A 27,763-nucleotide genomic window follows, 5' to 3' on the forward strand; every position below is an offset into this window, starting at 1 on the left:
TTCAGTTGTGGTGGTTTTTTTTCCAGTTTTATTGAGACATAATTGTTATACAACATTGTATTAGTTTAAGGTCTACAACATGATTTGATAGGTGTATATATTGCAAAATGATTATCACCATAAGTTTAGTTAACATCCATCACCTCACATAGTACAACTTGGTTTTTTTTGTCTATAACATCTGTAGAATGTTATCTATAGCATTTTGAGATTTTAAAGAAATATACAATACAGTCCCTGCCCCCAAGTATCAGGTGACAAGACTTATACATATGAACTTTATTCATGTATGTACATACGTATGTTCCTGGAGAGAGAGAGACGACTTTTAGGATCAGACTCAAAATTCCAGTTCGAATCCAGCACAGTTTGTGACAAAATATATTCTGAGCATCAGTTTTTCGCATAAATCTCTAAAATGAGCATAGTAATAGTACCTACCTCATAGGATTTGGGGAGAATTAGATGAGATCGTGTACCTAAAGTGCCTAGCCTAGCAGGTGACCCTCAGTTACCTACAACAAATGTTAATAAGTGAATTTACCCAAATAGACACACAGACATACACGTAGTTATTCAAGGTAAAGGGCATAATGCTAACAGGCTGTGGGAAAACCAAGAGGGGAGGGAGAGTTTCAGGGAAGCAAATTATACTGTGTAGTCCTTTCATCTCCACCCCTGAATGATTTCCTGCAGGTGAAATTCTGGATTTCAGTGGCATAATCTTTCAGCTCTGGATTAAGTGGCATAATTAACTTTTACTTTCCTCTCTACTTCACAAAGTGCCGTGAAAGTAAAAAGTAATGCGGGCAAAGTCCTGTACATGGTCTCGGAGAAGCTCTTTTAAGACTCCAGTCAAATCTGGGCAATTGCCTGGGGCCGCATCCCGCAGGGAGGCCCTGACAGTCGTGGAGGGATTAAGTCGGCAGCTGCGGCAGCAGCCTGAAGGGCTGCTTGTAAGAGCAGGGAATCTCTGGGGCCTCTTTGCTAAGTGTGACATGTGATGTGGCCTCTCAAGGGCAGACGCAGGCTTCGTGGGGCCTGAAAGTTACACAATTTGGGGCCCCTGAAGCATGACCAGTCCCTCTTTGTTCCTCTCAGTTAGACTGCTGACTACAGGTCCTCTAACTTCTCTCCAAAATGGCTACTCTTGATATTATCAGATCAGATATTTGAAAACAAGGAAAAAGAGCTCAAGGTCTCTCCTCTTCTGATTGGTCCCTGGAGCTGAAATGACATGTTGGTTAAGACAGAAAAATCTGAGAAACCCACAGCTGTTGGTTTACTCGGAATGTGACAGTGGAGGTGGAGTGAAACCCTCGTCTACTTGACCATGTTCCCCCTTAACCAACCAAGATGGGGGTCACCTTGGAGATCCAGGGTGCCCAGCCTGGCTACTCCAAGAGGACACAACAGTTCTAAGCCAGCAGGGACTCTGCATCTGTCCTGTCTGGGGTGGTGAGAATGCCAGTCCACAGCCCAGGCAGCAGGGGACTTGGGTGAAGCCAACCCTCAAGGCTGGCTCCAGACGGCTTTCTAGAGCCTAAAACTCTTCCTTCCCGCTCCACCAGCCAATTGCTTAGTCCCCTGATTCAACCCACAGTCAATCTGTGGGGTCCTTAGAATCATGGCGTCTGAGGTAGAGGCATAAAAAGAATCAAGAAGCTGTTTCCTTATATAATGAGTGTGAATCTCAGCCCACAACAGAGGTGTGCCAGAAATATCACATTTGATTTATTTAAATCAAATTAAAACTCAAATCTCTATCCTACAGGGACGATGGGAAGTTAGCAGACCCTGAGAGGCTCTTGTACACCCTGAACATGAACGTCAGTTCACCAGGGTCCCCACAGACATCTCTTGTGGTCCTCGTGGTCCCTTTAAGTTGGTGGCACTCTGCTCCACACCCACCTGGGGCACAGGACTCCTGGCTGAGTCTGGAAGCCCAGCTTGGGCCCCACCACCTCTGATCACCAGGCCCCACTTTCTTCTGAGGCTTTGCCCCTGGGATGCTGTCTGAGAGGGAGGAGGGGGCAGGAGTCACAGATCTCTAGCTTCTATCTAGTATGTGGGAGTGGGGGGCGGACAGCGGAACCTCTTCTTTTTATTCTGAAGGTACCTCCCCTATTTTCTCTCCTCTCCTAGGGATATCTAGTGAAATCTCTTCAGTGAGTTTAAAGCCATTGACTTCAAAATGTTCTGTTTTCTGCCCTGCAAATTCATCTCCTAAAAGGTCTTGTTCTCTGCTAGAAATCAAGTTGGAGCTGGGCACAAAGGGAGATCTAGGGAGCAGGAAACTAGTTAGGAACTCAGTGAGTTATTCCACTGTCCTTATTTGGGGAAGGTTGGGTCTCAAGGACTAGAAAGGGAAGGTCTTTCTTTCAAAACTGGGCACAGGGTAAGCCCTGCTTATTCTGCTAGAAAGTTCTACCATCTGGGGTTTGCCTGGAAGTGGCCCGTTCTAGGGATTTCATTTCCTAACTGTGAGACTACCAGCGTTGAGGTATGTGAGCCCTGCTTCTACACCAGGTTTCATTCTTTCATTCAACGCTTTATCAGAACACATTTCTCTTTATTACTTGGTGTCCCAAGTAATACTTGTTGGCTGCAGACCTCTGCTCAGTGACCATAAGCCCAAAGCCCTGAGTCTGCCCATGACTGGGAACAGGAGGTGGGAAGGAGAGCAAAGCTTGACAAGTCCTAGGCCCTGACTCTGCATTCCAGTCTCTCACATATTCTCCAGAATCCTCAGAAACAAGGCAGGAGAGAAGCCACTAGATCAAACAGGTCTGGGGAGAAATAGGAGTCTCTCCACGCCCCCTGTAGAGAACGCTCAAAGGGGGCTGTGGAGCAGCATTGGCCCCACCCAGGCTGGGAACCAGCTGAGACAGTCTGTTCTACGGCAGGACTGCCAAGGCCGCTTCCGGCGCAGTCACAAACTCTCCACTTACTCGGTCTTGCTCTTTCACTTTGGATTCCTGAACCAATGCTCTCCATCCAGAAATCTAATTACACAACTAAAGGGACAACCTCACCCCAACCCAAACTCATCCCTTGGGCATTTCCTATTAGGCACAAAGATCCATTAGCCCACAGTGAATTCTGACCTCCTCTGACCAATGACACACCCCTTCCCCTTACATTCCATGGACAGAAAATTCCGTACATATTCATCGTTTCTCTCCAGGGATTACACAAGAGCTCTTTGTGTGGCCTGCCAGTTGGCATTTTCATTCTTGATTCCTAAGGACAAGATCTGGGTTCCTGGACCAGCCCTTTGAGATCAGGACCCAGCCCCATTAGTCCAACCCCTTCCCGGATTTTTTGTTAGGGAACTAGTCTCCCCCAGGAGACCTGATCTTTGCTGCGCTGCATCCTGATACTAGCACCAATGCAACATGCAGGCTTGGGCTAGGATCTGTGGGAAATCAAGGTCAAAGGCTGAAGAGTCAGCCATGGACAGATTTATAAAGCAGGAAACTTTTATACACACTCCCTTCCCCCCAAAAGAACCCCTTGTCTAAGGTCTTATACTGCCAGCTGCTTTGTCCATCATATTATGATAGAAGGCAGTCTGGCAAATTAATTCTGATTCAGGTGTTTCCTTCAATCCATGTTTCAACTAATACTTACTGAGCGCCCAGTAGGAGTATAAGCATGTTATTTGCCCTTGAGGCACTTGCAGTCTAAAAATATCTTACTTTTTATTATATTAGTTCTTCATATTACATGAGACAAAACATGTAAAAAGTTTAGAAGAGTTTCTGAACCTAGTAAGCACTCAATAAATGTTGGCTGTTATTCATTCATTCATTTATTTTAAAATGTTGATTGAGTACCTACCATGTGCCAGACGCTGTTCTAGGGAGGAAGAATGAAAACAAAATAGACAAGTTTCCCCACTGTGTACACTTTACTTTCTAGTGGGTGAGGCAGACAGTAAACACTTTGAGTTGTTCTCATGGATTATCTCGGTGAACCCCTGGAACACTCCTGTGAGGTGGAATCTCTATTCCCATTCACAGGCACAGAAACCAGGGCTCGCATGTACTGTGACTTGTCCAGGATCATGTAGCTGTTGAATAGCAGAGCTGGACTTTGCACAAGTCTTCAGATCCCTAATCCAGATCTGACAGACGAGGGAGAAGAATGATATATGTAATTGATAGCAGGCCGCGAGGGAGGAGAGGGCACTTGACCTGGGCTTTGAGTGATGGGCAGGATTGGGTTAAGTGGGTGGAAAGAGAAGGGCTTTTTGGGCTGAGAGGAGGCTGTAAAAGACCCAGTGGTGGAAACAAGACCTTCTAGGGAGATGGTTCTGGCAGAATGAAGTAGAAGGTTTATCTTGGTCTTTATTTGAGGAGGTTTTGACTTTTGAGCAAGTAGGCAAAATCATTAAGTTTAATAATTAAATGAATTAGCTGCTCTCAAAGGGTACTTGCGTTTTAAATGAGCAAGGGTCAATGTTTAACCCAAAGGAGTGAAAATCTAAAGGTGGAGCATTAGGCACCAGACATGGGCCAACGAGGAAATTGTTTTTTCTTCTTTTCTTTTTCTTTCTCTTTGCTCTTCTCAAAGCCCAACATTCCACAGGCTGGCTCTAATTGGCTGTATCCTACATTTTTCCAGCCAACCATCCATGGGCTAACTGCTTCCTACATCCACCAACTATGGGAAAACAACCAAAGAAAACAAACAGAGGAAGAGCGAGCCTGGGGCACTGGCCCCTCCAGAAGAAATCCCAGGGCTCCAGGACAAATGGAACAAAGACAAACATTTGGTTTTTCAGGCTCAGATGGTTTTTATCAGACAGTCCAGCCCCAGCCAGGAAGCTCGATGGACACTTCCACCCCAGGGATTAGGCCCCCGCACTGATAAGCCTGATGCCAAATTTACAGGCTCTGAGGAAGGAGGCTCGCCTATGGGAGATTCTCGTGTGAAAGGCACTATTGGCTTGGTTTTCAGGCTTTCGACTTCAGTCTGGAATCCCCTGCCTTCCCACACCCCCAGTCAAATTGGAAATGGGGGTGAGGATGATTTCCTCTGGGAAACGCCTCTGAAGGATCATTCATTCATTTGCACTAAGAGAGCATCCTGGAAATGCGTTCCCATCTTCTCAACTCTGACCACACTGGCCTCTGCCTGGCCTTCCCTCCAGAGAGGAGCAGGGGCCAGAACAAGGGTGGAGGATTCTTTATGAAAATGGGTGGAGCATGTTTCAGGAGCTCCTCACCGACTGCTTCTGCTGGGTGCTCCCTCCTTGCATCTTTTTTAACCCACTCAGAAGTAGTATACGAAATTATATACTCCAGGGGGTCATGTAGAGCAATGAACTGAGGCTTCAGCTCACGTTGGGCCTCGTGATAGGAGAAAAAATAAGATAGAATATATTTTCAAACCAAAAATTTTCAAGTCACTAAAACATGAGTCTTAAAAATGGATCTAGAAGAGACGTGATGTGGAGGAAAGAACATTTAAGGCAGACCAGAGGGGGTTGAAATTCACTTACTAGCTGTGCGACTTGGACTAGTGACTATATCTCACTGAGTCTGGGTTTCCCCATCTGTGAAATGAGAACTGAGGCACATGTCTCAGAAGATAGTTGTTGCAAGGGTTAAATGTAATAATAAATAAAGCTCCTAGTACTGTGCCTGGTGCATAACAGGTACCTTAATAAATGTGTCTTCCCCTCCATGTTCATCCCTGAATATCCTCATCTGGAGGAGAAACACAAGTGGGCCCAAGTAACTCATGTACTGTACCTTGAGAAGAGAGCACTATTTGGGGGAGACAGTCGGGATTCTGAACCTTGATTTCAGAACGATCCTACAGAGGGTCTTACCAGTTAGGTTGCCTGGGTAAGTCAACATAAATTGGATCCTTTTGCTAATGGAAGTCAAGCCCTCTATTTAAAACACTCTGGTGGCTTGTCTTTGCAACTGGAATGAAATCCCATCTTTATCATGATCTGGTCCTTGTCTAATTCTCCCACCTCTCTGTGCTCCAGTTCCACCTTGTTTCTTTATTTGAACGGTTTTTCACACCTCAGGGCCTTTGCACTAGCTGTGGCCTTATTGGGAATGCTCTTCCCCCAGGTAACCCTATGTCTGGCACTTTCTTGTCATTTAGGTTTTAGCTTAAAAGTCATTTTGTTTTATATTCAATATTGTACTTAGCTCCACCTGGTGTTTTCTTATTTATGTATTTATTTGTTTATGATCTCACCCTACTAGAAGGGAAGCTCTGTGAGCACACTAAACTTGCCTGTCTTATTTGGCAACACCAGGACAGTGCCTAGTTTGCCATATATACTCAATAAAAGTTTGTTGAATGACAGAATGAAAGGGTACCTGGGAGCAGCTTGGTTGGAACAGTTTAGCCCATCAGATAGTTTGCCTCTACCATGAGATGTGGCCCAAATTTTTGCCAGTTACCCATAAGATATTAACCACTACAAGATATTAATCACCTACCAATGACCTCCGCTCATCCTTCAAAGCCATATGGTTGAAATAATTAAGATAATTAATCATTTGTTTAATGTCTCCCACTAGATAGTGATTGATCCAAGAGATGAAGCCATATCTGCCTTGCTCAACCCTCTGTCCCTGGTGCCCAGGAAAGTGCCTGGCTAAGACCACAGACATCCTCCCACCCAAAGCATCCCTGATATCCAGCAGGGCAGGTCTTGAAATTCAGCCTCCTGGAGGAATGATGATAATTCCACATTCCTTCCAAGAGATTTGCTGCCTGGATCGTCATGAGTGTTCTCTCTCCCAAGGCCAAGTTGCTTCCTCCTCGACATGTCTCATATCCTTCCCTCAGATTCCCCACATTTGGGGAAGCAGCATCTGCCACCTCCCACTTCCTCTCCTCATCTCCACCCCTGCATCCCCTGGGGAGCCTTTGACCAGAAGATGAAAAGATATGATCAAAGCTGTGCCTAGGAGCAGGAAGTTGAAGCAGGATGAATGTCCCAGACCCCCACCTCTGAGACATGACGCAGGCCAGAGCTAAACTGAGAGAGCCACTGTCTGCTGTGGGGGGAGAAGATTGTACCCTGCCCTGCCCACTGTGGTGTGGCAGTGTGAGGTCACATTGGTCACCATCAGGAGAGAGACTTGTCAACTAAGACAGCTATGCTGCATTGACCACTCATTCACCAACTCCCTACCTCCAAGGCAAGACCTGCAGAGAACTCTTCATGAAGACACAGGAGGTGTTGGACCCATCATGCTGGAACAAGAGCTCCGTCCCAGGGACCTGGACACACTCCTGCAGGCTCCATAGGCAGGGAGAGCCTGAGTAACCTTCTGTTTCCTGGGGTGAGGTGTCTGCCCTAACTGCCCCCACTCCCCACGGCAGATGGGGGATGTCCTCACTTTTGCTGGAATCCCCAGAGGTACTCATCCCACAGTATCTCATTTTGACCTCATCCGAAACCAAGCCAGAATATTAGCAGCTTAGGCCTATGTGATTTAAAGCAACAATTTCCCACAGGTGGGTGCACATCAGAGGGATTAGGGAGCTTGGCAAAAAGAGAAGCTCCAGCCCATCATAGACATGTTGTATCAAAATCCCTGGGGTGAAGTCTGAGGGATCTGTTGTTTTTGTTGTTGTTGTTTCTAAAGCTCTCCCAGGTGATTCTGCTGACCAATCAGATCAAGTTTGGGAACATGCAAAAGTAAGATCACCCTTGCATGTCATAAGGACCTGAAAGTCTATCTTTAGAGTCACTTCCTTGGGTCTCCCAGAGATCCCATGGATGGGCTTCCCTCCACGTCCTGAGACAGGGAGATTGTATTAGCTAACGCCTCAGTGATAACTGCCCAGAGAAGACTGCAGGAATCACCTATTCAACAGCACCTACTGAGCATCTATGATGTGCCAGGTCCCTTTCACCTGGACACATGACAATAAACAAAACACACAGAAATCCCTGCACTCATGGAATTGACCTTTATAGGAGAGAAAGAGACAAAAATGGGGTTAAACAAAGAAAATATACGTGTTAGGTGGAGATAAGTGCTAAGGAGGAATATGAAGCACAGAAGAGGGTAGGGACTGTGGGAGTGTGGGAGTGTGTGGGTCTATGCACACGGGGATGCAAGTTGAAATAGCGTGGCCAGAGACGGTCTCACTGAGAAGTGATATTTAAGTGAAGGCTTTTGAGCCAAGGAGAACATAACTTGACTTAACGTTATCAATCTGCCTATTGGGAAATGACTGAAAAAGGCAAGAGAGAACCAGGGACACCAGAGCAATCCAAGTGAGAGATGATGGAGGTGAATTAGTTTTCTGTTACTGCAAACTTGGTGGCTTGAAACCACACAAATTTATTCTCTTACATTTCTGGAAGCCAGAAGTCCAAAATAGGTTTTGCTGGGCGAAAATTGTTGTTGGCAAGGCCAGTATTCCTTCCAGAGGCTCTAGGGGAGAATCTGTCTCCTTGCCTTTTCCGGCTGCTAGAGCTGCATTTGTTGCATTCCTTGGCTCATGGCCCCCTCTTCCGTTTTCAAGGCCGACAGTGTAGCATCTTTAAATCTCTCTCTACTCTGTCTTCACATCATCCTCTCTCTTCTGTGCTAAATCTCCCTCTGCCTCCATCTTATAAGGACACTTATTATTGCATCAGGGTCCAGCTAGATTATTCAGGATAATTTCAAGATCCTCAGTTTAATCACACCTGCAAACTCTCTTTTGCCATATAAGGTTATATTCACAAGTTCTTTGGGGACCATTATTTAACCTTCCAAAGGAGGCTTGGACCAGGATAGAAGTGATGAAAGAGGTGAAAAATGAGCAGATTCTTGGATTTATTTTGAAGATGGAGTCAATTGGGTTACCTTATACATTGACTGTAGGACGTGAGAGAAAGAGAAGAATCAAGGAAAAACGCCAAAGCTTTGGCCTGAGCAATTGTAAGAGAGTTTCCACTTACTGAAATGAAAAACACTATAGGAAAAGCATTTTTGGGGGTCGGGGGGAATTGAATGATTGATGTCAGAGGGTTCAGGGGATCATGGACATTTTATGTTTGAGATGTCCCATCCAAGTGGGCATGTTGAAAAGCTGGATATATGAGTCTGAAGTTTGAGAAGTCTGTGCTGGAGGTATTCATTTGGGAGCCTTCAGTGTGTCTTTAAAACTTTGAAATTGAGTGAAATCATTAAGGGTGTGAGTATAGATAGAAAAAAAAAAGGAAGTCCTGGGACTGAGGCTGGGGGATTCCAATGGTTCAAGGTCAGGGAGTCGAGAAAGAACCAGCACTGGCGAGGTAGGAGGACAACCAGGAGAGGGTGTTGTCCTGGGGGCTGGGTGAAGACAAGAAACAGGGTATAGGGGTGGGAATAGGAAGGACAGCTAAGCCCCTGGAGGGAGATGGGTACTCATGGGACGAGGGCACCTCCTTCTAGCCCAAACACACACCCACACAAACACCAGCATGAAAATTAAGCCCATGCCCTAGGTCTGGCCAAAGAAGCAGAAAAAGTCTACGGTCTCTGGTCCAGACCCCTGCAGAGATGCCGCTTGGGTGTGGTAAAGCTGTGTGTCTCCTCTCTGTCGCCCTATCTGTGATTCCCAGGGGGCAAGTCTGTCACCTGTTTCTGGAAAAGGAAAACATCTCAAGCAGCAAGGCCTCCATCTGCTTGTCACCCACTGAGCCGCCTGGCACTGTTATTGATTGGGGGCTCAGATCATTAGTTCCTAAGTGGAAAGCAGCAGCTGCACTAATGTCATCCACAGGGCGATTCCCCCATGAGGCCTGACTGCCATTCTGGGCCATCGTTTTCATGCTTTAAACTAGAACGCTCACTTCAAATAGCCCATTATTTCACACACCCCCATATATGAAACATCCATCAAAGTCTCAACATCAAATTGAAGGCAGATCCTACATTATGCAATGTATACCAGATATCTTGAAACATCTATACAGCCAGACAGTTGAGAAATCTCTATGTATACCAGCTTGAATGGATTCTCCTCCCCTCCCCTCCCTTCTCTTTTCTATCTCTTTCTCTGCCCTACCAATTTCCCTGGAGTTTTAATTCAGCACTTAGACCACTGGTTCTCAAGCTTGGTTGCATATTGGAATCACCTGGGGAGTTTGAAAAACTATTGATGATGCCTTGGTCCCATTCCCAGAGATTCTGATTTAATTGATCTTGGGTGTGAGTTGGGCTTTGGGAATTTTAAAAGCTCCTCAAGTGATTCTAATGTGCAGCTAAGTTTGAGAACCAATGCCTTAGGTTATATTCTTTATTTATAATTTTATTTATTTATTTTTTTCCCCCAAAGCCCCAGTAGATAGTTGTATGTCATAGTTGCATATCCTTCTAGTTGCTGTATGTGGGACGGGGCCTCAGCATGGCCAGAGAAGCGGTGCGTCAGTGCGCACCCGGGATCCGAACCCAGGCCGCCAGCAGCAGAGCGCGCGCACTTAACCGCTAAGCCACGGGGCTGGCCCCGTTAGGTTATCTTCTGAGTAGTGAAACTCAGTGCAGTGTTCTAACAGCTATGGCAGAGGAACTGGCTCTACCTCCAACTCCCTGCCCTGCCCCTCCCTAACATTCCTGGTTTAAAGGACAAACACTTGGTGCCAGTTTACCCCATCTGAACACCACAGATAGATGCAGCATGTTGTGTAATGCTCTGTATTTTCCAAATGGCGTGATCCAGTGGGGGCTTTGATAGTCTACACCTAGCTTTAACTTCTATCCACAACTTCCCTGCTAGGGCACCTTCAACCAACTTTTTATTTCAGCAAGATCAGCGTTCCAGTGGCAACTCTAGCTCTAGTTGTAAGAATGGGAAAAGTAGGGTAAAGGTGAATGGAAATACCCAAGGGCATCCACGTGCACACACATGCACACACATGCACACACGCACACATAATCAATGAGTCAGACTTGGAAGTGGAATTCTGCTGGTACAGAAATCTTCTGATAGAAAAGAACTGGCCACAGTGCTCCATAATGTCTGTTTTTGTGGCGCTTGTTTGCAGAATTATGAGGAAAAACCTAGGTCCCTTGCCACCAGCACAGGTCTTGCTCAATGAGCTGCGCTGCTTAGATGCAACCTGCCTCCGCCTCCCTTCTCCCCCCATCTGGGATCCTTAATTGGCAAGATCTAAACAGTAATATGCCCAGGCTAGATCCAAGTCTATTAAATGCCATAAATTTCAGGATCTTTGAAAATAAAAATCGGCATGAGTTTCCAGAAAGCAACTTGGTGATATGTCTCAAGAGCTTGAAATATATCCAGTTTATATCCTTTCATTCAATTATATTGCTTCTTATCCTAAGGAAATAATCAGACATGTGGTAAAAGATTTATGGATAAAGATCTTCAACAAAGTGTTATGTATAATTGCAAAAAATCAGAAGTAACTGTACACTTTCTATAATACAAGATTGGTTAAATATATCGTAGTACAGTCAGACAATGAAATATACATGTTGTTAAAACTTAATTTTTTAAATAATTTTTAACGATGCGAACAAATGCTCACAATATAATGCTAAATGAAAAAATGCAGGTAAAATGATTAATTTTGCAGCTTAATCCAATTGTGGATATATACACTTATTTGTAGAGAGAAAAACACTGTGCAAAAATACATTGTGTTAACAGTGGTTATCTGGATTGTGTGATTGTGATTGATTTTTTTTCTTTTGAGTTTCCCAAGCTTGTATTGTGTCTACAATCAGAAAAAATATATACATTTTTAAACAAAAAGGTTTCATTTCTCATTATGGCGCGAGCTTCTATCAGAGGCTGATCTCCCAAGTGGCCCCATAATAATCTTCCTCCTATCGCCGCCTGTGCACACACTGATGCATTCGAAGCCCTTCCCTGCCCTTGAGTCCCGCAGCAGCTTTGATGTGGGTGAGCCAGGGGAGCATTCCAGCCCCTCTCGGTAGTCCAAGTAGGGGCTGAGATATGCTTGCTGGGCAACAGGGTCTGTGTTGATCACGAGGGTGTCTACCAGATAAGGACTACGTGTCATTCATGTTACTCTTCAGCATTATGAACTCAACAGGAGCCTCGGGAATTGGAGAGATCTTGCCCAGACATGCAGGAGCACATTCGTTCATTCTGGAGGTATCTATTAAGTGTCTTCTGCGTGCCAGGCAAAGTTTCCACTCATTCCACTAACACTGTTATGGGTTGTTACTTGAAAGAATTGACTGGCAGGGCTGAGAAGGCAAGTTTAGGGCTAAAGCTTGGGGCACCACATGGATAGCTCCACCCTGCTGAGTAGTTGCTGCGTAGGGTTTGGAGTCATGGTCTCACCAAAGGATGCACTCTCTCTCTCTCCCTGTTTCTTCAGATGGAGGTGATTGTTGGGGACTTTGGGATCGTGGTGGTGCCCCGGGATGCAGCCGACACAGACCGAATCATGAATCACTCCTCAATACTCCGCAAATACAAAGTGAGTCCTCCATCTCCCTGCTGGTGCAGCTCTGTGATGTGGCGCCTTTTCTGAGAGGCCTGGAGGGGCTGGAAGAGTAAGGGTGCAAAAGGAGACTAGTGTGAGGGGCTGCCAACCTACTGTCTCTGCTCTATCCCCAGAACAACATCATGGTGGTGAAGGATGACATCAACCATCCCATGTCTGTTGTCAGCTCAACCAAGAGCAGGTATGTTTGACAAATGGCCAGAGAGACCTTGGTCAAACTGGCTTACAAGTTTCCATACAACTTTCCTCAGGCCAAGCTGACCTTTAGATTGGCTGGCATCTGCTGCCCAATGTTCAGCCTTCTGTTTGGACCTCATTTATTTGTACCCAATCACTTATTTTTCAAGGGAGATAGGTGATTAGCTAGCTGGTTTGAGGGGGAAAGAGGGTATTTTTAGTTTTGGGCTCTTTAGTTTGAAGTGCTTATGGAATACTGTATTAGTCAATGTATAGGCTAAGCTGCCATAACAAAAGGACGCCCAGTAGTCAGAGTTTTAAGTAAGACAAATGTTTATTTCCCTCTTACTGAAGTCAAAAGAGATTGAATCTCTGGCCTCTTCAAAATGAAGCCTCCGTCTCTGGGTCTACAACTGCAGCAGTGACTGTTCTCAAGCAGTGAGAAAGGGCAAGGCAAAGTCCATGGCAAGGAGTTCACCTTTAAGAAGGTGGCCCAAAGTTGGACATATCACTTCCCCTTGCATCCCCCAGCTCAGCCTCAGTCACGTGGCCATACCTAGCTTCAAGAGAGGCTGGAAAATAGACCTTATAGCTTGGCGCCATGTGCCCAGCTAAAACTCAGGAGGTTCTATTACTAAACAGAAGAGGGAAAGAATGGATGCTAGGGGCCAGTTAACAGTCTCCACCGCAAACCCCTTGTGGAAGTGTCCGGTGGAATGGTGAGATGTATGGAATATAGAGGTCAGGAAGTGTAATAAAACTGAAAGCCATGAGCATGTAAATGTAAATTAAAGTTAGGAGTGCGGCTGAGCTCACAGGGAGAGTCAAGAAGAAGGCTATGGGGAATATTAAGCACTTTAAAGAAGGCTAAGAAGCAGTCAGAAGCCACCAGCAGTGGTGGCCCTGGAACCAAGGCAGGAGAGGGTACAAAAATGGAGAGCATTGTCATCTGTCTCACATGTTTCAGAGAAATCAAATGAGCCCAGGACTTGAAAAGGTCCACTGGACTTCTTCCCTGGAGGGCAATCATGTAGACACTTGACAGAGTAGCATCAACTGTGAGGTTAGGGCAGAAACCCAATGACAACGGCCAGTGAGGGGAGCGGGAGGTTGTGGTTCCAAATATGGCTACACAATAGAATTACCACGAACACTTACACCACAGCACAAATTCCTGTGTCCCATTCGGTCTCACTGAATCAGAATTTCTGGGGGTTGAGCCTAAGGATCTGCTTCCTGGATGATTCTGATGAAGCTGAGATTGGCATTTGGAAACTACAGGTATAGACCACTTTTTCAAGAAGCCTCCCTGTAAACTGTGCAGGGCGGCACTTGGGGACCTAGCTTGCTTGTAAGATCAAGACAGTGGATGCATTGAAAAGGCAGTGAGCCTGCCTCATAGGGGCGATCTCACAGGGCAGGGCTCAAATGCCTTTTAGAATCTAGACCCCTGGAGGAGTATATGAAGTTTTACAAAGAGCTCCTTGAGATCTGACATTCCCAAGACCTTCATATGAGAATGGGAAGCAGCCAGACCAAGGTTGGAGCAAAACTGTGCAGAAAGCAAAGTGTACCACTGCAGCCCTTTTGTACCTGGTTAGTGCCTTCTTCCACAGCCCCTAGGACTTGTGAGAAGGGCCTCAGAGAAGGACAACCTCTTCTCTATCAGGGCTCCAATAGAAAGGAGAGAAAGTAGTCAGCTATAAGAACCCCAATGAGATTCATTTTCATGAGACCACAGTGCAGAGAAACACAAAGGATTGAAATAAGAATAGCTAACACTTATATTTAAATGCCTAGGGTGCTTGGGCTATATTCTAAGTGCTTTGCATAATCACTCATTTAATCCTTTTAGTAACTGAATGAGATAGGCCCAAATATTACTCTCATTTTACAGAGAAAACTGAAGAACAGATAGACTTAAATAACTTGCCCAAGGTCTTTCAGTTAGGAAGTGGCAGAGCCAGGATGAAATGGAGTCACTAGGATGGGGGAGGAATTGTAGGGGCAAGAGGGCTTTTCCTAATAGGGGCTACCATTTACGTGGCCTAAGCAAAGGCTGGTAAAGGAGTGTTGGGTAAACCCTTTCCCTGGAAGAGAGTGGGCAGGCCAGTCTTGCCTTGCTTCAGGGAAGGATGTCCATCTGATTACCATCTCTTCTCCTCCAGGCTGGCCCTGCAGCATGGAGACGGCCATGTCGTGGATTACCTGTCCCAGCCGGTCATCGACTACATTCTCAAGAGCCAGCTGTACATCAATGCCTCGGGCTAGCGGCCACACAGCCCTCTACTCCACTCTCCCCTCGTCCTCCGCCAACACACTGGCCCCTCCAGTCTCTGTCAGTCCCCGTTTCTCTCCTGCCTCTCTGTTTCTCCATCTCCTCATCTTGACTGTTCTCCCAACTTGCTGACTCAACCCCCCACAGTGTGGGGGACCTGCAGAGAACCAAGGCATACCCTATTCCGCAGTCATCTTTGGACAAACTTTCCTCTAGTCTCCGGGTTGAGCGTGGGTGAGGGGATAAGGGTGGGAGTTGGGGGAAGTGCAATCCTTGGAGATGTGCTGGTGTCCGTCTCCCAGCATGCTCTAGAGAGCGGCTCTGGTGCCCATCCTCCCAGCATGCTCTGGGGAGGCGGCTCTGGCTCTCGCCTTCCCAGCATGCCCTTTACCACGAAGGGCTATTTTTCTTTCTTTGTTTTTTGTTTTTTGTTGTTGTTGTTCATTCCTCATAGAACTTGGATGAAATCAGTGTCCGTGATTCTTTATGTTTGTAGTCTTGATGCATTCCTGTGGGATTACTTTCCTTTTGATAGGATACCGTAGCCAGCCTCAGCACTTGGTCAGTGTGTGAAGGCCACACCCAGTAAAGAAGGCCGAGCCACCTCCGCTTTCCCGACACCCCCCACCCATCTACCCACTCACTCACACACACACACACACACACACACACACACACACACACACACACACACGGCAGCAGCAACAGCAGCAGTTTGGGGTCAGGAGTGAGACTTTCTGAAACCTGGGATGCAAGTCTGGGAATAGTAGGGTTCCTCAGAAGAATTTGAGTCCATTTTCCTCAGTTTCAGAAGACCATTTTCCTAATCCCCCGGGGGCCTAATATCACACAGAACCAGTCCAGCCTCATTTTCTGGTGGCATCTGTACAGTTACTTGTTTGGGCTCTGACTGATGGCAGAGTGTGGGTTCCCTGCCAGCTGAGGGCATTTCCAAGGGAACATCAGATCACCATCAAAGCCCTTACGTGCTACACCATCAAGGCCATACTTAGCCACATTCCTGCATCTGAGAAGAATCACGTATGCAAGGCCAAATCCTAATAATGCAGTCATTTCTTAAATAAAACATGCTAGGAATTTACTCAACCCTAGAAACCTTTGCTAATTGGAATTATTTATTGCCCGTTTGGTTGAGAAATGTCTCTGTCATAATGTAAGTCCAGGATGACCTAGGAGAAAGCAATTTGTTGCCCTGACGGGAAATACTGACTCTTAGCCACTCTAGCTGCAACACAGGCAGTGCTTGAGGTCAATTCCTTCCTGAGAAGCAGTGCCTTGGCCTTGTTTCTGGGGCTGGTCACGTCTCCTGCAGAGCCCAGCAACAAGTCATCGCCTGAGGAAGTCTGCCTGGTAGGGGAATGGGTTCACAGAACACAGATCATGAAGGGCATCAAGAGCCATTAAACTGTTTTATTCCTCTTCTCCCTAATTTCCCACCTTCCTCTGCTGCCCCCAGAAACAGTTTTGACAGACCCTGTTCTAGTTGTTCAGGCTGCCTCATTCATGTCCTGCTTGGAGAGCCAAAGGAAATTAGCCTCTTTTGCTCTGTGTCTCTCATCTGGTCTCTGGCTCTTGGGTTTCTGGTTGTCTTTGAGGAACGGTCCCCAAGCAGCAGGATAATTTTATCAAAATCTAGTACTTCCAGCTATGGCCCGGGAGGGGTTGGGTGCGATCAGACACCAGGGACAACGTTCTTCACCACACATTTCACGTCTGCAACCTCCTTCAGTAACCTCCAAGAAAAGGAACTGGATTCAACAGAAGAATATGGTTGAGTGGTATCCAGGAGGGTATTATTCCTCTTGGGTTATGGAAATCACCTCCAGAGGAGGGAAGGAAGATCCTATTCTTGGGTCTCAGTGTTTGGCTAAGGATCATGGAATCATGAATGAAAAAAACCACAGAGATTAGTTGATCCAACATTCTCCTTTAAAAGATGAGGGAGCAGAGGTCCACTGGATTAAATGGCTGGTCCAAGGTCACATAGCAAGTGTAGAGCCTGGTAAAAGGATATTGTCTCCCTGACCCTTAGGTCATCACACCACATGATCTCTGCTCCTCCAGTTCCCCATGACACTGACCAAGTAACATGTGGTTTTCAGTCTCTACCTGGCACCTTTCTCTTAAATTATGTCTATCCCAGGTGTCCCTATATATGGCATTGTGTATGCCAGGCCTGGGGGAGGATGTGATGGTGAGGAAGGCCATAGCTAGGTTTCCTTAGAAATCAAGAGATCTGAACAGCTTGGAGGACATCCTGGAAAGTGACCCTCTGAATCCAAGAAAGGATTGCTTTGTGGAAGGCTAATAAAGACCCAGAAATTGCTCAGGATGACACTGGTGCTGGAACGAGAAAGACAGAAGAGCCTTTGTCTAGGCAAAACAGCCAGGAAATGAAAGGAAGGAAAACAGCAAGCTGGATTCCTTGGAGGAACAGCGTTTTCAAGGTTATGAAGTTTATGGATAGAATTTATTATGAGGATCCATGTGAGCATGTCCAAGAAAGACCATATATCTTTTGTCTCTTTTGTCCACTCTGTTACTCTGCTGGACTCTGTGGTCAAGCCCCGTTTAGTCCACAACCCATGACAGGGAAGTGGGCTGGTTCTATGCATGCAACATGGGAGCTGGAAGGCACATGGGAGGGGAGAGTGAGATAAGCTAAGGAAAAGAACAGGGCAATAGCAGAAGTAGACTTCTAGGAATGAAATGGGGCAGATCTTATCTTGGTGTATCACAGGGGTCATGTTAAAATAGCTTTCATTTAATACAAGGAAGAGAGAATCCCCTTTTGGGTAGAACTGTCCATTCCCCTGCCTGCCCCATTCTTCATTTGCTAGGGAGAGGTCAGAGCCTCTCTCTCAGTCCAGGGCAGGACATTATGGCTGTGACCCAGCCAAGGCCAACATCAGAAAGATGATTCAGAGTTGGAAGTAGTACCCCAGGTGCCAACAGGATGACCTCTAGGCCCTGATGTCCCCTCTGGGGTCCTGCTCCTTCCTAAAAAGGCCAACCCAAGGCTGGCATGGCTCAGAGATTGTGAGAAAGGCATGGGCTGGAATGAGCATGTCAAGAGGGGTCTGGAGCCTCATTTCCTGCCTACCAATAAAAAATGGTCCTCCCATTTCTCTGAAAGTGACTGATATGAGTAAGAAGAGGCAGGAGGGGAACCCTTTGTGTCAATGAATCTTTCCTCAAGGAATGGCCCTCTGGGGGGTCTGTGCTGCTAGCTGGTACCTCATTTGCCACCCCCCCCCCAACCCCAGGCAGCATCTGGGGACTTCTTGCTTTCATTTCCTTGAATGTACATAGGAACAAGGGAGGAAAGTCTCTTACTGAAGTGCCTGAAACCCAGAGCTAGAGCTTCTAGAGACGCTGTTCTTCCTGTCTCAGCTTGGCCAACCTTTCCGCACTGTTCTCTAATCTCATGCTCCAGCTTCTCAGAAAGAACAAAAGAACTTGCTGTTCTAATTAAGTAGAAAGTGAGACTCAATAATCAACCTTCAGCAAAAGGCAGAGAATCACAGGGAGAAACGACTTGTATTTCAACTACCCAAATCTACTCTCCCAGGCTGATACACACACACTTTAGGGGACTAAGAGAGAGAAGCATGTTATATTTTATTTATCAAAACAGTAATGCAAAAATATATCAGTAGAATATGAAAAGCTCAGGATCTCTCCCAAGGCTTCTGCAGGAAGGCCAACAGGTGAGATGGGAAGGAGGCAAACAGAAACTGATTTTTGTAGCTCATCCAATTAGGACACCTTAGGAATAGCATTGTGATAATGATGATGAATATGCTCCGTCAGATTCGTCCAGGCTGCACCTTCCTATAGCTGCCCAGTAAACTCACCTGTTCATGTGGTTTCTTTGTCGCGTAAGTGTTGAGTGTCCTAGTAGCCTGTTCTAGTAAGTTAGGAATGAGTTACATTCTTTCTCTTCTCCTTCAGTCTAGGCCCAGGGTCTGGAACTCAGCTTGATCCAAGTGGTCTCAGGATTGGCATGGGGAGGAGGAAGCTTTTTTGGAATCACTTTTTGGTCACTGAATCTGCCATTTTAAGAGTTAGATTTGCTTTATGGAATTCAATTCATTGATAAAAACTACATTCAAGTTGCAGCACCATTTCACAGTGAAATATTTTGAGAAAAATTTTGTTGCTAGAATAGTTACGGACAAAAGTTTTATCAGCAAAATGTTTCAATGATGTTAATAAACAAGACAATGCTACTAGAGTCTCATGTCTTGGTCTAGAATCTTCTCTGTGAGTTGCAGAATTAATCGCTGTTTCTTCATAATCTTATTTGACAGGAGCCAGCAGTAATAAAAATGTTCTTACAGCAGGAGATATTCTGCCTGGTTTAGCTGATGCCACACGTGAAATACACAAGTATATACAGTCACACGCAAGGATTATAAGCAGGGAAGAATAATCAGCAAATTTGTGAATTATAACTAAGTTTTCTCAGTTTCAAAAAAAATCAAATCTTACATCCTACCTAATCTGCATAGTCTGGTTGTGATTAGCTTTGGCTCCTTAATGAAATTAGTTCTTTATGAAATAAAAATATATTTGTGAAAATTAAAAACTTGAATAACTTACTTTTGGCATGAAAGATCTTAAAACAGAAATTATTAAACTCACAATTTGTTTTGGCAATGTAAACAAGCAGAAAATGAATATTTGTTAATTGGCTAATCCTGCTGTGACTATTAATTCTTATTTCATTTTCACTTGTGACATACATTATGTATGGGTTTAGGTCTAAACAGTGATTGTCATTAGCTAATATCAGTCGTGATTCAGAAGGTGAAATAGCAATTCCCTGTTAGGCCAGCTCATGTAAGGCTTAGCTACTTGTCAGTGTAGTTGTGTTTTTTTAAACAATCATTTTTGTCCTTGTATTTTTTTTTGTTTAAGCTTGAGATTAGCCAGCTTTGTGTGTATCCACGTGGCTTTGGGGTCACGTCATAATGATGCTTGATATGCCTTGTAAATTGATTACTTGTATTTATGTTTGCTATTTTGGTCACAAAGCTAAACACTTTTTTCTCTGTCCTGGGAGTGCATAATGATGAAAGCTTGTTTACAATTGGATATAAACACTGGCTTAATTTGCTAACTTACAAAATATATATACTAAGTACGAATTAACATACATGTACATACACATTTCTTCCCTTACAACCCATAAGTAAGCTTCAGATCTTGGAATTTCCTAGGAAGTACCGTGTAGCCAATAATATAAACAATGCAGAGACATTCTAATCTATGCTTTCCAGGTGGGAAAATTGAACCACAGCAAGAATCCATAACATCCCCATGACCATGCAAAACATTAAAAGAAGACATGATAAACATACTCCTGGTCCTTGAGACTTGTTCCAAACATTGGACGTTACTGAGTATCTTCTTACCCTTTTCTCTAGACTTCCAAGAGGACTGAAAAGAAGCCACATCCTGAGATAAGATCAGAAATACATCTGCTAAGTTACAGTCTATGGGCAGTTTCATTTCTAGCCCTTTCTCCAAACAGAAATCCCTGTGAGTCAAAGTAAATGACGAAATGTGTAATAGCCTACCAGCAGCACAATTAATCAGAAAACTCTTGGAGGAGAAGTATAAGAAAGTTTTCACTACAAATTATAAATACTGATGAGAAATTGGAAGGAAAGTTCACTTTACTTGGCAGAGTCAGGTCAAGAATGGTAACAGAGGCTAGGTCCTGGGTAGGCTGGCTCCAAGCCACATGCCCCTTCTCTCAGGAACAGTTTGTCAGGTTGTCAGAAATGAGGGAATCATTTCTATGCCAAGGGAGTTGCACAAATCACTTTTCCATTCCCCATCTCTACTCAGGGCTCATCTCCCATTTGTCAGGCAAGACATTCTCACGACTTGCTTAACATCTATCCCATTGAGAAATCCTTCTATGACCAAATGTACGTTGGATATTAATTAATGGGATCCCTCACCAAGTTCCCTAGAATATGCACTGTCTAATCGTGTACTCGGCAGAGACAATCACTAACAACGCATTCTCTCCTTTCATGGTGTAGAATCGTCACTGAGAAGTGGCTTCCTACCAAGGGACTATATTTCCCAGACCCCTTGCAAGTTGGATGTGGTCATAATTCTGGGTTATAGACCATGGAATGTGAGAGAAAGTGACGTGCAGCCCTTCCTAAGCCTGGCCTACACCAACCTTCTGTGTGTATCCCTCCTCCTTGTCTTTTTCCCTTCCCATCCATTGGAATGGAGATGATCCCCCAGGGCAACCTTAGAGGTCACATATTGTAAATGGCAGGGCCTCTGGAATGTCTAGGAGGAGGGCCACTCTGCCAACTTTCTCCCCATCTAGTCTGTTATGGAAACAAGAAGAAAAAGTCTATTGTGTTTGAGTTATGCACATTTTTAGGTCAATGTGATATAGCAGTTAACCTAATGGAATTAATACGCATACATTTTCTGGGCACTAGTTGTTAATTACAGAGAGAGATTTGTAAGCTTCATGACTGAGTACTCCAAGACAGGATTATACATTCACCTCCACAGAAGATAAAGCAAAGTAATCAGACCTGTCAGGATTCGGACGGGCCAAAGTGGACAGAACCCAGCCACTTGGGTAGATGGTCAATTCAGGCTCTTAATTTATTAAATTTTAACTTATTAAAAAGCATGACAATACCACAAATTATTGATTTTACCTTTATTTTATAGCTGATGAAAATGGACAAAAATATTAATTATAACCCCCAGCCTGCTCGGGTTGTTCCAGAAATAAATACTTCTTCACACTCAAAAGACAACACCAGTTAAATCTCGTAAAGTGCTCCCATGGTTGGAAAGGGCAAAACAAGATGCTCAGAAAAAGGAATTAAAGATGCTAACTCTAGGACTCATTGCTTTTTCTGTGGAATTTCAGTTTCCATTGTTTTGGTACCTCCACTTAAGCTTAGAGTTTAATAAATTAGAAACTGACCACAAGCATCTAAGAACTGTTTTTTATTTAAAAACACATCCATGAAAAGCCAAGGAAATAGAGAGGTGAGGCAGCACCAAAGTTTTCCGAGCTGAAGTGAAAGTGCCTCTGGTTTTTCCAGCAATTCCCACTAGTGTTATCATGACTCAAGAGTCTGCTGCAATCAGTTGTGGAAAGGGGCGGAGTGACAGCTGGAATGCAAAGAACTGTGCACAACCCAGAGCCATCTCAGCTTTGCCAAAAACCCAAGTGCCCCCATGGGAGCGTCTTGCAACATATGTTCTGTTGAGAAAAGAGGTTGCAAACCAGGGGGTTATTGCAATAAATACCACTTGTGATGAGCAAGACTTGTAAGTTTAAATTTATTTTTTTAATGTTTGTCTTCCTCACTAGACAATCAATTCTATGAGGGCAAAGACCATGTCACCACTGTACCCCAGCCCCTGGCACACAGTAGGCACTCAATAAATATATGGTGTAAGGACGGATGGATGGATGGAAGGATGGATGGATTCTATCTAGCTCAAGTGTGAGTAGGAACATTTTCTGCTATAAGAAGAGAGAGAGAGAATAAAATAAAACACATAGATGCATATAATTTTTAATGTTTGTAAAGTGGGATTGAATTAGGACTAATAAATCTTCTAGATAATTTCACTTCTTTCAATGTCCAAGTTACATTTTTCTATCACTTTGAAACCCAAAAGTAAATACCTTCCCAATGTTTGCTTTGATGGTAGGAAATGCTTTAATAAAAATGTAGTCTCTAAGTTGCCATGACATCACCAGGAGAAAGAATGTCGCTCTCAGGCCCAGAAGAACTCAAAAGTGGCAGGGCATGACCGGCACCATTGTTCCAAATGGGTCAGCCTTACAGCGCCTCACTCCATCACCACTCACTTCTTCCAGCTTGAAAGTGGCGTACATGTTTACGAACTAGATGGTAAGTGGGAGGAACTCTGGTCCACAAGAAGCTTGCACTGGACACTACGAGGCACTGGTATTTTACTGGCCACAGTATGACTGGACTTCACTCTCTGTTCTGACATTAGGAAGAATTTTATGGGTGGACAAAGTCAAGAAATTCTCCTTTCATCACATTACTCAGAGAATAAGCTGACTATAACCCAGCAGCACTTGTCCATACTCCAGGACTCAGTTTGCGACTATTCTGAGGCAAACCTCTGCCTGTGCAGTTTGTCCTTCCATCCAGTCTACCCTTTGGGGTCCAGGCCCTTGATGAGTCTCACACTCAATGCTATTGGCCTCACTGCCCAGCACCAGGAATCAAACAGTATCACACTGGTGCAACAAGACATTTATCTGGCCAAGGTCTCAAGGACGGGATCAGGTTCAGTTGGCCTGAGCACGCCCATTCAACATGTTCAAATGTCCCCATCCCACCCCACCCACATGAGGGCTCCTGAGCCCTGAGGTCTGAATCCCAAGAACCTCAGTTGAGAAATCTCTGTGGCAGCTTCACTGTTGCTCAAGAGCCTGAGTATTGTAGCAGCCTGGGGGCAGGTTGTCCCTGATGTTCTCCAGGTTCTTCACATCAGCCAGAATCCCATCTATGCTTGTCTCCAGCAAAAGGAGGTGGCCCCTCTGCCGACGTGCCCTTTCTTCCAGCTCTGACATCAAGGGCCGCAGCTGGCTGTTGATCTGGGTCTTGGCTCGGAAAAGCTTCTGCTCCAATAAGATCAGCCCCTCTTCATCCACACTGCCAGGCTGGTCTATTTTAGGGAAGGAGAAAGGAATTAATACAGAAGAGCTATGGTTAGATCTCCTTGAACACATGTGAACCCTGTGTACTCTTAATTAATTCCTGTTTCCACCTGTCCAGAGCAAATAGTATGCCACGCATTCAAAAGGCTTATTTTAAATTAGAAATAATATAGAAAAATTTCTGAGAGCTCTAACCTAATTACTGAATTTTGAACAGCCCAGTTCAAGCCTCTGAGCTCTATAGTTAAGCAATATGAAGCTTGGATTTCTCCTTTCACGTCAGGGTCAACAGTTCATGCTCTGAATAGATGAGGGTCATAGGGGACTGAGCACTGTCCAAGGTGTCTGCCCAACACAGCTCACCCTAGATCAGAATCAACTCCAAATTGTGCTTTCTGAACCACCCTTAGGAAATATCTTGTTATTTTCCATCAGAAGACCTTTAGAAACTGGCTGGGTTTCATGGTTTATAGAGGCCAAGGTATGCTCTGCTATTTGGGGGATGGATTCCAGCTGTTAGGAAATGATGTAAGACATCATTCTGGCCTGAAATAGTGGGAGTCTGGCTAGACACTAATTTATGTCCAATATGAAATGTAGTCACATTTGTTCAAGTATGTTTTACCCATAAACAATCTAAAACCAACGTCAACATGAAGGCCACGTGGCCAGACCTGTGCGGTTTGAATAGGTTTGGGCTGCCCTTGGTCTATTCAAACTCAAGGTCAGGTTGCCTCACATATCTAAGCTGCAGTGATAATACTGGCCTGCATGAGTTTATTATACCTAGAGGGATTAAACTGTTGTTGTTCCAGGACTCGAGAGAGCAAATAGAACAGAAACAACGCCAAAACAAAAATGTTGATCCAATGGATCAGTCCTGCACCTGGAGCAGGGGAGAATTCAAGAATTTAGGGTTCAGTGACATGCAGAGAAAGCTAAATTAGCTTGGGGATAAAATAACCATTTCCAGGGGAGGCAGCATGAGCTACGCAAAACAGCAGGAGCATTGGAGGCAAAGAGACCTCAGTTTGAATCCTGCCTCCACAACTGACTGTGTGATCTGCAGGACATTATTAACCTCTCTGAGCCTCAACTTACTCCTCTGTGAAATAAAATAATAAAAATAATAAAACTCGCCTCATAGGACCTTTAAAATACTGAAACGATATTACACCCATGAAAACACCTGGCCTAGTGCCTGACACACAGTAAATGTTTAATAGTTCCCACCCACCACTCGCTCATTTTCTCCTTAGAGGCCCTCTTAGCTCATTACCTGTTTCAGAACACTAAACAGAGCCGCTAAAATCTCTGCTAAGGAGTGTTTTTTACCCTTAGAGAGTATTTTACTCTTTGGGGCTCTCTGGATCACACAGCAGACCTGTTAGTACAACAACACCGACATACAGGTCTCTCAGGGTGATGATACTCCACAGAAAAATCAGGTTTTAAAATTGTTGTAATGAACTGAAATAGTAGAACCAAGCCTTTTCCTGAATGTTGCTGGAATCTATGACCGAATCCCTAGTTCCATAACTGCTGCAGTTCAAACTTGATAAAACAGGCCAACTGAGGGTTTGATATTAGTTCTACCTAAATCCAGAATTTTAATTCAAATCAGCTTTCTTTTGGGAGAAATTATGTAGGGAAATCTAAGGCATTGCCACACTGTGCCATCAAATCCATTTTATCCTAAAATTTTGCAGTATCTCATGGACCTGATTCCTTATGTTTCGTCTGGGTTATCTACCAGACAGCTCAGTCTTCCACAACTGGTTACAGCAAGGTACAACTGTGGTTTGGGGAGGGACAAACAGCAGAATCGGCAAGTGATTCTAGACTTCACAGACTGGGAGAATCTTCGTCCTCACCACTTCTACTGCCTCAGAGCAAGCTCCGTCACCTTTCTCCCCAATTATTTCAACAATCTCCTAAGTGGTCTCACCCAGCCTTTTGTCTAAACCACCTTCAAGCTCTCCTCCACTCAGCCGCCCTGCTGACCTTTCTGAAATATACAGTGATGATGATATTCCTCTTCCTAAAATTGTCCGCTAGCTTCTCAGGATCAAGGCCAGAATCCTTAGCAGGACTGTCAAGCTATCCAGTCTTCTCTTTAAGCTGTGAGTTTGAATCCCGACTCTACAATTTACTATGTGATCTGCAGGACATAATTAACCTCTGTGAGCCTCAATACACCTTCCCTAAACACACCCTGCTCTTTGACCTACAGACTTTCACCTTCAAGGGCAATAGGTGCTCAGTGTCCCATCTTAAAGATGACAAAATAGAGTCCAGAAAATGTAAAGTAATTTGCTCAAAGTAAATGGGCCTGGAAACAAAGCAAATTTCTGAAACCCTTAAAGAAAGTTGAGACTCCCACTCATCAGGGCTCAGTCTAGTTAGTCCTCTGGGGAGAAGCCCTGGACCACAGGGCTGGAAGGTTGTAGATACCCCACATACCTATTAGGTGTAGGATTCCGTCCAATGCGTTGAGTGTGTCTTGGATCATAACTCCAGCATTCTTGGCTCTGTTATCAACTCTTCGGGCTTCTGTAATTACCTGAGGAAAAATAAATACAAACCAGTCTCGAAAGGGTGTTTCCCATATGGGCAAGTTTAAAGGGCTCTCCTGAGGTAAGCAACGGGAACTCACCATCTGCACTGCGTCCGTATCCATGTCAAACTCCTGCTCCTTCCTTGCCAGCTCTCCTTCCACTTCCCTCATCTCACTCTTCACAGTGGCCAGCCCCTTCTCCATGGCCAAGGCTCCATCTGCTGTCACATTGGCTTCCAAGTTCAGACTCCCTATCTCCTGGGAGAAGAAAAGGAGCCAGGGACGGAAGGAGAGATAGGGGTGAGGCACAAAAACAGACAGTTGCAGAAAAAATACAGCTGCAGCCAGGCCCTGATGGAGTAAGTTAGATGAACAACGAGAGAGTCAGACTTGGGGACACACCCTTCCCCAAGCTCTGTCTCCAACAAGCCAATTTTGGGGTATGTCTCTAGGAACTACGGGGGTCAGCAGTGCAACACTGGTCAATGCTCATCAAATGGTGAATGCAATAGGAACCAGATGGGAAAACCGGAGGGTGAGAAACCCACATCACTTTTTGTCATATTTTTTTGCTGCCACAGACTTTTGAATGACTTTACTAGGATCCCCAAGGCAGTTGATTTTGGGGTGCAGAGAATGAATAGGCTACGGCTTTGAGTTTTGTTTTTATTAAAAGAAAGTCTATTAATATCTTTATCAATAAGCTATTAATAAGCATCAAATTGCAGGTATCTCTGTGCTAGAAGTGTATAAAGAGAGGCACATGAAATTGGTTTCTATACTAAGGGACTTAAAATTAGAAATTATTTTTGCAAGTTACCAAGTGGTCCAAGAGAGAGGCCAAACAGTCCAGATACCAAGAATTCCCTCTGGGCTTTCTAGAGTTGCATAAGTCTTCTAGAAGTCATGCTTAAATAAGAACTAAGAAGCTCTCTTCCAACTGAGAAGCACTCCTGCTACTGTAGCATTTAACACATGAGTTGTGAGTGTACCTTGTCTGTCTCTCCCCATTACACTGACTGCTCCTTGAGGAGAAGGACTGGGTTTTCTCATCTCCATATCCCCAGCACCAAGCACAGTGCTGGCACACAATGGAAAGAAAGAGAATAATGAATAACTAGAGCTTAGACATAGAACGCAGAGAGGAACAAGGCATCTAGAATTCCAGAATTTCACAGTCTTGAATCAAACATTGATGATAGCTGTTACAGGTTGAATTATGTCCCCCAAAAAGTTATGTTGAAGTTGTAACTCCCCAGCACCTCAGAATGTGACCTTATTTGGAAACAAGGTTGTTGCAGATGTAATTACTTAAGGTCATTTTGGAGTAGAGTGGACCTCTAATCCAATATGATCAGTGTCCTTAGAAGAGTTGGAGACACCCAGGGAGAAGAACCCCATGTGATGACAGAGGCAGAGATTGGAGAGATGCTGCTGCAAACTAAGGAACACTAAGGATTGACAGCCACCACCGGAAGCTAGGAAGAGGCAAGGAAGGTTTCTACCCAGAGTCTCAGAGGGAGCATGGCTCTGCTGACACCTTGATTTCAGACTTCT

At 44.8% G+C, this 27,763-nt stretch overlaps 2 protein-coding genes across 2 annotated transcripts in view; one reads left to right on the forward strand and one right to left on the reverse strand.

Moving 5' to 3' along the window:
* The window catches only part of NMNAT2 (nicotinamide nucleotide adenylyltransferase 2), a 148,472-nt gene extending 133,080 nt beyond the window's left edge, over nt 1-15,392 (forward strand). The window contains exons 9-11 of the mRNA XM_058539905.1: nt 12,338-12,439; nt 12,580-12,647; nt 14,812-15,392. Of these exons, the coding sequence (XP_058395888.1) occupies nt 12,338-12,439; nt 12,580-12,647; nt 14,812-14,914 (273 nt within the window). The 3' untranslated portion in view covers nt 14,915-15,392. The remainder of the gene's footprint in view (nt 1-12,337; nt 12,440-12,579; nt 12,648-14,811) is intronic.
* Nucleotides 15,393-23,328: 7,936 nt separating this feature from the next.
* The window catches only part of LAMC2 (laminin subunit gamma 2), a 51,219-nt gene continuing 46,784 nt past the window's right edge, over nt 23,329-27,763 (reverse strand). Inside the window, exons 22-24 of the mRNA XM_058539904.1 lie at nt 26,306-26,464; nt 26,113-26,212; nt 23,329-23,657 (exon numbers count right to left, since the gene is read on the reverse strand). Of these exons, the coding sequence (XP_058395887.1) occupies nt 23,404-23,657; nt 26,113-26,212; nt 26,306-26,464 (513 nt within the window). The 3' untranslated portion in view covers nt 23,329-23,403. The remainder of the gene's footprint in view (nt 23,658-26,112; nt 26,213-26,305; nt 26,465-27,763) is intronic.

This window comes from Diceros bicornis, chromosome 4 (assembly GCF_020826845.1).
Source record: "Diceros bicornis minor isolate mBicDic1 chromosome 4, mDicBic1.mat.cur, whole genome shotgun sequence".
Classification (NCBI taxonomy): domain Eukaryota; kingdom Metazoa; phylum Chordata; class Mammalia; order Perissodactyla; family Rhinocerotidae; genus Diceros; species Diceros bicornis.